The following is a 9,721-nucleotide window of genomic DNA, read 5'->3' as shown; positions in this document are numbered from 1 at the left end:
AAATATATTTTTTTTTTGAGAGCACTAATTAATTTAATTAACTGATATTTTTTATTATTACATATTTATTTGCATTTCTAGAGTGAATAATAATGCATATAATAATGTTGTTGTGTATTTTAGTGATTAATAAATAACTACACAGTTTTTTTTTCAGCCAAGCAATTATGGGTTGACTTAAAACAAATATTAGTATTAAAATAAAGATATATAGTTCCACCTTATTGTCACAGATAGCATTATTTCTAATGCGTTCGTACTCCAGCTCTGATAAATGAATGAAACAACCTTAATGACGAACGCATCAGCTTTTAATACCCTTTTTTTAGCTCTTGTTGTTGTTTAAAGAGACTACATAAAGCAAAGAGCAGCCGGCTAGTCTCTCTCTCCTTTTTCTTTATGAGTGAGCGAGCTATTGTATTGCCTGAGGACAGGATCCCACACGCACACACACACACACACACACACACACACAACAATGTGAGGCAGCCAACAAAAACACAAACCCTGACTGACAACAATGCCTCGATGCTTCACCTGCTCCGATGCAGCATGCATGCACACTTTTCATTCACACCCTCGTGCAAAAATCACGCTAAAAGTATATCACAGAAACCCGTGGAAGATCCAGCATGCATCACTGCAGGCCCAATCAACTCTTAAAGCAAAAAAAAAAAAAGATGACACTGATTACACTGAGGGGCAACATAACAAATATTTCATGCATGTCTTCTGGATACACCCAAAAGGGAGGGGTTGCACACTTCAAATGCTTATTCTTTGTAGTTAATAATCAGGGGTGAAATAAAAAATTATTTTTAAACCCCAAAAAAAAGCAAATGAAGCGTATCAAATATTTATTTTTTTCTGGGCAACAAAGGAATATAATACATTGACAGGCATGGGAACTATTGCCAGCACGTGTCTATACAATACAGCTAAAATCGCCTCCAATTTTTTTGGACATTATCGGACAGAACAAGATATTCATGATTAAGGTGGTCCCCAAAAATGTTGAAATGGGGGAAGTAAAAAAAAAAAAAAAAGACCATAATCCATTTATTGCTTCCATGACGCTTGAAGGAAAGAAGAGGTGATTTGTGATTGGCACAACACGAAGAAAGCTTGTATAAAAAAATAGAAACACCAAAAAAAAAAAAACAGTTGTCCTCAGGGTGAAATGAAAAATAAACGGAGTAAGGATGATTTATATCGAGAAAGAGAGAGAGAGAGAGAGAGAATGGAAGTTTATTTCTATTCGATTTGTTCACTTGCTTCAACGTCGCCTCGACATGCTACAAGAGGGCTCCATTGAAATATCCCAGAGAAAGAAAATCCAAAATACCCCAAACTTCTGTTTTTTTTTCCTAAGAACCATAAAATCACATGAACTAACCGAATATTTAAACCCACTAAAACAGGAGGCACCAGATAAATAAAAAAAAGGTTTCAACAGACGCACCATATTTACAATTCCCATTAAATTACACATAAATAAATATATACATACATGAACACTGATTCCCTTATATAACCGCGAATCGTGTTGAAATTCAAACAAAACCAAAAAACAAAAAGTTCAAGTTGGTGGCTTGGAGAAAGAGAGAATTGATGACATTGTGGAATTTCAAGTTTATTATTCACAATACTGATAGAAGAATTCATCCTCCTTTTTTTGTCACAAAATTGAGATGATGGGGTCCAAAAAAAAAACAAAAAAAATGGGAGCGTTAAAAGTCTTCTTTGTGAGAGCTTCCACATCCTGGAGATGTTTTTGTGTTGTTTTTTTTTGTTTGTTTTCAGGATAATAATAATAATAATAATAATAATAGTCATCATCATCATTGTCAGAGGGGGCTGGAAGGTTCTTTGTGTGGTTTTCACCCCCCCAGCGTATCCAGAAAATGTAGAAAAAACAAAAATAACATGGCGCAAGATCAGGAAGTGGCACAACTTTATCAATAGTATTTATATATTTATATTGGATGAGCCCTGCGGGAGGCAGGAAAAAAGGGGGTGGGTGCAGGGTGCTGCAGAAAGGGCCCCCAGGGTTTGGCCCCCTTAATGCTGTGGAGGTTGGGTTTTTTTTTTTTTATGTGGAAATGAAGGAGCGGTGGTTGATGGGGAGGGTATCACTTTCTGTGCTTCTCGTCTTTGTCGCCTTTAGTGCCGTTATCTGAGTGACTGTTGGGGTTGTTGTTGAGGTACATTTTGTCCATGGCTTTGATGGCCTCCGTCAGATAGTTCTGCAGGGCCGTAACGGCCGCGCACAGGGCCGGGGTCCCGAAGCCGTGCGAGATGAGACTGAAGTGGGTCAAACAGCTCTGGATTCCCGGTTCGAGGATGGGCTGCGGTCGAGAGTTTCCCAACGGTGAACGGTCCTGGGACAGCAGGTCCGTGAACTCTTTGCACACTTGCCTTGGGGGAGGGACAAAAATAAAGCGCACACATTGGCGTGCTGATATGCGAAAATATATATCGTATTGGGGCATATTTTGTATTTTTACACTTCATAAAACACTTTTTTTTCAATTTCACATCAACCACGTGCACTTGCATATTATTTAAAATTAATTTATGGTACATTTTCTTTGAAATTTTGTCTTTTTATAAAAAAATATGTATTAATTCAGTGAACAGAAAACACCTTTTACATTTTTGCTTGACTTTTTATAATTTTTTTTAATATGATTTTATAATTTTCCATGCATTTGCACAATAAGAACACCTTTTTAAAGATGTCACCTTACGGAAATACACCTGCTCTGTTTTTAATCAATTTATTTTTAATATTATATATTTTTTGTTATGCATATGCATGCATTTGCACAGTGGGGGCAATGTCATCTTACAATAAATACACCTGCTGCACTTTTGAACATAAATCATTTATTTATGCGTGTTTATTTCTATGAATGTGAATGCATTTGCACATTAGTTATATTATTTTATTGTATTTTTGTCATTTAGTGGTTTAATGCGTGCACTTTTCTTCCAGTTGCCACACTTTGAAACAGATAAACAAAACATTTCCAAATGATCTTGCTTCATATGCACCTGCTCCACTTGTGCGTGTATTTCATTTTAAATGTCTTTTTAGTGCTTGTATTTTTTAAATGCACATTGAAATTATTTTTTATTAAAATTGTATGCATTTCTAAACATGTTGTCCTCTTTTTATATGCAGTTTATATGCACCCCAAGGGTTTTTGCACCCTCGTTATTTTTTTTTTTCGTTTACAATCATTCAGCTGCACCTGCTCCGTTTTTGTATTAATGTTGATTTTATGTTTATACACGTTTGGAAAGCATGCAATGCAAAAAAAAATAACATATCTAATAGCAATGTAGCAGCACTTACTTGGTTGCCAATAGCATGTTTTTTCTTTGGACTTGTTCGTTTGGGTCGGAGTGCTGGCGGTTGACATATTCAGCTACTGCCTTGGCGGGAAACTCGGTCTCACACACGTAACCAAAATCCCTGGCAAGATGCACCGCTTCGCCTGAGAGGAGGGAGAGAATTTTTTTTTTAATGACGTTCGATCTGTTTGTTTGTTGAAAATAACCCGCCAGCATCGTTTTTGATCAAAACACAATCAAAGCCGAATAAAAGCACCGTGAGAACGTCTCAACATGGAGGCGAAACCTTGAAAACCTTCAAATATGAACGGAGTGTCATGCTTAGCACCGTGTCATCGATTTAAAATGAAAAATCCACATCACATTATCATAAAGGGGTAGAAATATCACATATTTAAACACTTTGAGTGTCTTCCGTGTTATAATTTCTAACAGCACTTCCTGCTTTTATGATCTTCCAGGGCGCATGCGCCAATTAGATCCCGCTCAAAACAAGTGCTAAAAAATGCATTACATTAGCTTAACAGGAGTGTATCACAACAAAAATGCGTTAATTTCAACACAAAAAAAGTCGACGAGGCGGCAGGGGAGGTAATAATCAAAAACAAATCTGGAGCATCGATCGATTTTTCACCCAATAATTAACACAACACCCCTCCACGCGTGAAAGTAGGCCATGGACCTGAGTGGGTCTGGCCACAAAAAAAGCCACTAGAATTACCAGCACCGTTCACTCGATGTGTGTCTTCCTATACACACACACACACACACACACACACACCACACACCCTTCATGCTTTATTACTTGCGAGGCAAAGTCGCTCCGCATTACACGCCTGAGTGCATATGCTGATTTCCAACACACAGAGAACAGCAATGGCGGGGGGTGGTTGGGATGGTGGAGGTACTTAATATCGCGTTACAAAACGTGATTTCCTGCTTACCTTCTACTAGTGACGTCAGCAAGGTGACGTTAGCTGCCTTGCGTCTGCCTGCAGGTAGATTCAAGCCGATTTTATCCAGTTTCTCCCTCAAGGATCTCCCACCGTTCTTCGACTTGGCCCTACGTGGGATAAACAGAGAAATATAATGGTGGAATGTTATCAAATATATCAAAAATATGCCCAATAAGTCAGTTTCAAAGCGCACGTGACGACTTTGGAAGCCATTTTCCCCTGCACGTGAGGGCAAACGCATCATGTCATTTTAAAATTAGACTTATTTATTTAGTTTTTTGGTCAAAAATAGCTGTAAAAATGAAAAAATAAAGGCAGCTGTATTACAGAGTTAATACGGAATTGAACACACAGGTGTCATGCATGGTTGATTTTAATTATTCTGCTTTTTAATGTGTATGTATGTGTGTATGTGTGTGTGTGGATTGCCTCTCTCACCTCCTGAGCACGCCGCCCAGCAGTGAGGCGTTCAGGCACTCCGGCGGGGAGAGACGTCTCTGCACCTCCGCCACCGTCACCTTGTACTTGGATGTGGAGCTGAGCAAGGACAGGCGACCCGGAACCGAACAGAACACCTCGTTGGGGTTGACCACCCCTCCGAAAAGACCGTCTTTATTAATAGGGATGCCGGAAACGCTGTTGTTCTTGGATAAAGACACTGGACCTTTGTAAGAGTGGAGAGAGAAAAAAAAGCGCAAAATGAGACATGACTTAGAATGACGCACGGGTTTTTCGTCCATATTTGTAATAAAAGTGCGGGTTTCCGTTGCCCTGCGTGGAGGCGTGCATGCAACCGGAGACAAAAGAGGGGCCTGTGCGCCTTTGGATGGATGAGTTGTGACATTAATGGCTCAGGGGAGCCTAATAGAGACAATGGCAGTCAAACCAACTTGAGATTACGCCTTTAAGAGGCCAATTATCATGTTAGGGATAAAGAGAGTGGAATAATAATATTAAAACACATAATGCGTGAATACAATAATTAAAAAAACACCTTTTCTGTATTGTATTTACAGATATTCAAACATCCCTGAGCTCCATTTGTGTATTATTGTGATTATTATGAGCATTATTAGCTATATTGGCTCCCACCAGTGGCCATTACAAAGCCCACCAGCCCCACTCATCCCTGCATGATGTGAAACGCTGACAGTAAATTCCATCAGCGAGGAAGACACGGTTAGAAGGAAGGGGGTGTGTATATATATATATATATATATATATATATATATATATATATATATATATATAAAAGAGGTGCAGCCCAGTTTGATGCACTTGGAAAGCATGTAATGAAAAATAGGCTATAACGCGTATTAGGATCAGTCAGGCATTGAGTTCTCTGGAGCAGAATGAGTGTGTGTGTGTGTGTGTGTGTGTGTGCAAACTTGCAGAAACATGCATGATATACCTCAGAGGAAATTGCTTACCTTTTTTAATTACAGTCTGGTCGGGAATGTGAATTCCTTGATCCTCAACAGGCTGTGACAGAAATGCAAAAAAAAAATCAATATATTACACAACCATGATCCTTCTATGGAATATTTATTCTTATTACAATCATCATTGTTATTATTAATAGTATTATTTCCACTTGTGCAGTCAATATATTATTTTTTAATGTGCAAAACAATGTCAGACTTAAATAAGGAAGGTAATGTCGCCCCATAATCCTGACCCAATTTCACCCTCCATTCTTATAACTTCATGTCTAGATTGGATAGTAATTACGGTAGCAGCCTATTAAAGGCCGATATGAACTAATTAGTAGATTATTGGGTTGTTTGTTGCTGATTAAAGACAATGTCCTTTTTGTTATTATTGATATAAGTCATTTCAATGCAAAAAAATATATAATTGGAAATTGTCTGTAATGGGGTTTAATTTTTTAAAATGACAATAAATATGGATTTGCGCAAAATTTTGACGCAAAAAAAAGAGGGCAGCTTTACCTGGACATCTTCTAAAGAGTGAGGTATTCCATGGATTGGGATAGAGTCCGACAGTCCCGTTTCAATGCCGTGGCCGGACGGTAGGAGCACCTCCCTGCGGTAGTCCCGACACAGCTGGTGGGGAAGGCTGCGGTGCTGGTGCAGCAGGCCGCTCTCCTGGCCCTGCCTCTGGCCAGGCCAGCCCGGGTGCTGCGGCTGCGGTTGGGCGTGCAGGGAGTTGAGGGAGTACGGGTCGTTGACGTGCGAGTAAGGGTCCTGAGACTGCGGGTAGATGGGCTGGTAGGGCGGGGGGAAGTACGGGGGCTGGAAGTCTGAGTTGGGCGTGTGGGAGAGCGGAGGGGCGCTCGTGTAGGGACTCTGGCCCACGCTGCCCAGCTGAGGTAGCCTGGCTGTCCCGTTGCTGGTGCCGTCGTGGCGGTCCTGGAAGAGGCAAGATGGGGGGCATTAAAAATGTTAAAAACGCATTTTACAAAGAAAACTCTTTTGGAAGGTGACGTAGGGGGGTACTTTTTCACCAAAAAAGCAACATTTTTCAAATTAAATATCCACCTCCTATTAAATACACTATATATAATTTTTTTGTAGTTTTGCTTTTTTGGTCCAAAAAATGACATTTAATAACAAAATCAAATTATGACACATTTTGCATGCAAAAAAATAAAAATAAAAACACGCACAAAAAAAACAATTATTCCTCCAGGGGACTTACCATAGCGGAAAAACTGTGCACTAACATCTGAAAGAATTAAAAGATGCAATTCAAGAGAAGAATTTTTCAAAATCTTTCGGATTTTTGTGATTAAAAAAAAAAACAAAGACTCCTGCAAAAAAAAAATCAGATATGTGCCACAGCAAGAGAGCGATAATCCATTAGAAATAAACAGGTTAGATCCCCATGCTATAGTCACAATAAAAAAAAAGTATTCGGGTGCTTTTTTAAAAAAAAAATAAAAAATAAAAAAAATTGTCTTTTCTTCACAGTGCTGCAGTCCCTTCTTCGCTTGAGCTCATATCTTCTCCTCCTTCTCTTGGACTCCTCTAACACAGCGCGGACATGGCGCGCCAACAGTGGAGGAACACTTCAATAGAACTAATGATAATAATAATAATAATAACAATAATAATAAAATACAGGGTGGGAAAAAGCCAGAAAGAATGGAAGTGGTGCGTTCAGCGGAGGACGCAAGTCAGGGCCACAAAGTCTGCGCTTAAATGACGTCCATTGAAAGGAGGAATGGGAATATCTCATCAGAGATGGGAGAGAGAGAGTGGAGGGAGTGGAGACAGAAAGAGAGAGAGACAAAAAGGGGGACATTCAGTCTCCTCTGACGAATCAGAGCAGAGGAAGGGAGGGGAGTTTTTTTAAAAGGGTCCCATGGTTAAAGCGCATTAAAAAAAAAGAAAAAAAAGACAGAAAGTGTGTGTGCACCTCTGAGGACGACGCTCGGACCAGATCATTTCTACCTCCTTTGTTTGACACCTCATCCCGATCGTCCTCCATGGGAGCTCGGATTTAATCCACAAGGTACTTCCACCACCCCCCTTTTCCTTTTTTAAAAAATGTCAAAAACACCGGGTGCAACTTTGACGCACCGTTTCTGCGTAATTACGCATTTTAACAGCAAGAAAGTCGGAAAAAAGCATGTACATACATGGACACGCACACGCACACTCAACGTGGAAGTCAAGGTGTGCTGTCAGAAACACGTCCAACTGGCTTCTCCACACCCACACAAGTCCCTGATATCACTGCTTAACTTTGTGTATACCCATAATAATAGCACATATATAATATATAATTCACATTAAAAATCAGTAAAAATTCGGTATAAAAATAAAAATAGTATTGATTTACACATGTAATATTTCCATAAAAATACAACAAAAAATATTTTAAAAACTTGAATATAATAATAATAATAGCAAAAATGAATAAAAAAGAGGAGCCCCTTACCTCACAGTCTTCATATTTAATATTATCAGTTAGTTTCCACAGCATTTTCATGAGACGTTCAGGTGCCTTATTGGTGTAAAGGTATCGTCCCTTCAGTTTTCACTATATGTATGCTCCCCGCTCAGCTCCAAAACTACTTTTTATTGAAGCTTGCTGCCTTTTGCTATTGCGCTCTGAGGTCTCCCTCTAATGGTGAAAGTGGAGCTGCTGTGTATAATAACGACTGGCACAGGGCCTCATTAGCATATCAACACACACACACACAGTGGTGTGTTCACGCAACATATTAATACAAGTAAAAAAACGTTATGTTAAAGCAGCACGTCTATGCAAAATGTTATTTTAATCCCATTGAGAGTTCGGACTTTGTTATGTTAAAAAGGTGAGGCGGTTCTACAGGTCCATTGAGTACCTGTAAGGTTTTTTTTTTTGCATTTTTGAGAGGGGGAGGGGGGTGTCAATAATTAACACAACAACATGGCCTTGTTTCATGTGAATGGGGAGCTAAAGGGAGCCTGGCTCGGCCCTGTCGCCGTAGCCCCCTTCACCTCAGACAGGTACTCCCTACAAGGCGTTGGCCCCTCTCGTTTTTTTTTTTTTTGTGAAGCCCCCCCACACTTTTTGTTTTACTTGTTAGCAATGAAACTGTTTGACAATGACAGCATGAGAAAGGAACTCGCTTGTCCACCCCAAAAAAAACAACAACAAAGAAACACGACGTTAATATAAAGTATTACGCGCATCTCCACTGTTTCCTATAACAGCTTTGACGCATTTTGGATTCTCTTGTGCGTAAAGCAGCTGCAGCACATACCTGCCATTCCCCCATCTTGCCCATAATTGACATTCTTCTCCTTCTTCGTCGTCTTTTTCTTCTTCTTTCTTCTCTTTTTCACCTGCTTTCCTTGCGCCCGAGTGTGATCGTGTTATCTCATGGAGCCTCAGGTCCCGAAGTACTTTTTTTTGTACCGGGACTAGATCGTCTCACCTGGCCTAGGAGGGGGAGAGAGGGGGGAAAAAAACGAACGGGTATACCTGGTGACGCATGCGTACTAGGGGCGGGTGTGGACGAGGAGTTTAAAAGTGACTTTTGCATTGTATTACTTGCTATAATATTCTCTTGTATTTAATATATATTTATATTAATACCAATTCCAGAACAAAAAAATGCGTTGCATCACATATAAATATTATTTGTGCTCCAAAAAGTTTTTTTTTTAGTCTTATTTGAATATCCAGCCTGTTTGTCTGCTGCAGCTTGTTATTCAGCAGGCCTGGGGCATCTTATGTCTTTCTAAACCTGCAAGCTGTCTTTAATAAGTGACAAAAAGCGGACCTCCAGCGCTCTGTGCATGCTGCCATTCATATTCAAATGATTATTAATAGAACAGTTCTAATTCGTGTTTTTTTTTTTTTTTGGTGTGTATTTACTCAAGTGTCTTATTGTTTTTGTTTTTTCTGCTATTGCAATGAAATGATAAACAAGCTTCTTTATTTGT

General features: G+C 39.4%; 1 protein-coding gene across 4 annotated transcripts; it reads right to left on the bottom strand.

Moving 5' to 3' along the window:
- Positions 1-840: 840 nt before the first annotated feature.
- Positions 841-9,209, bottom strand: tfap2a (transcription factor AP-2 alpha). Of its 4 annotated transcripts, none has more exons than XM_058060237.2 (8): positions 9,037-9,209; positions 6,978-7,004; positions 6,269-6,688; positions 5,747-5,798; positions 4,755-4,980; positions 4,305-4,423; positions 3,362-3,503; positions 841-2,418 (listed from the first exon to the last, which is right to left on the bottom strand). In XM_058060237.2, the coding sequence occupies exons 1-8, from the start codon at positions 9,067-9,069 to the stop codon at positions 2,133-2,135; spliced, it is 1,305 nt and encodes a 434-aa protein (XP_057916220.2). In that variant the 5' UTR covers positions 9,070-9,209; the 3' UTR covers positions 841-2,132. The 4 variants fall into 4 exon arrangements, with proteins under 4 accessions (XP_057916220.2, XP_057916219.2, XP_078648394.1 ...); XM_058060236.2 differs by lacking the exon at positions 9,037-9,209 and adding an exon at positions 8,223-8,398; XM_078792268.1 differs by lacking the exon at positions 6,978-7,004.
- Positions 9,210-9,721: the final 512 nt, after the last annotated feature.

Source organism: Doryrhamphus excisus, linkage group LG7 (genome assembly GCF_037039965.1).
Source record: "Doryrhamphus excisus strain RoL-2023G ecotype Guam linkage group LG7, RoL_Dexc_Guam_v1.1, whole genome shotgun sequence".
Taxonomy (NCBI): Eukaryota; Metazoa; Chordata; class Actinopteri; order Syngnathiformes; family Syngnathidae; genus Doryrhamphus; species Doryrhamphus excisus.
This window is presented reverse-complemented; position numbering and strand designations above follow the sequence as displayed.

Bases quoted from the DNA above. Each gene is read 5' to 3' on its own strand.
- tfap2a (XM_058060236.2), bottom strand. From the start codon at position 8,273: ATGAAAATGCTGTGGAAACTAACTGATAATATTAAATATGAAGACTGT. The intron at 4,424-4,754 runs GTGAGAGAGGCA...TATCCCACGTAG, and splicing joins CTGGGCGGCGTGCTCAGGAG to GGCCAAGTCGAAGAACGGTG. The intron at 2,419-3,361 runs GTAAGTGCTGCT...CCCTCCCCCAAG, and splicing joins AACATGCTATTGGCAACCAA to GCAAGTGTGCAAAGAGTTCA.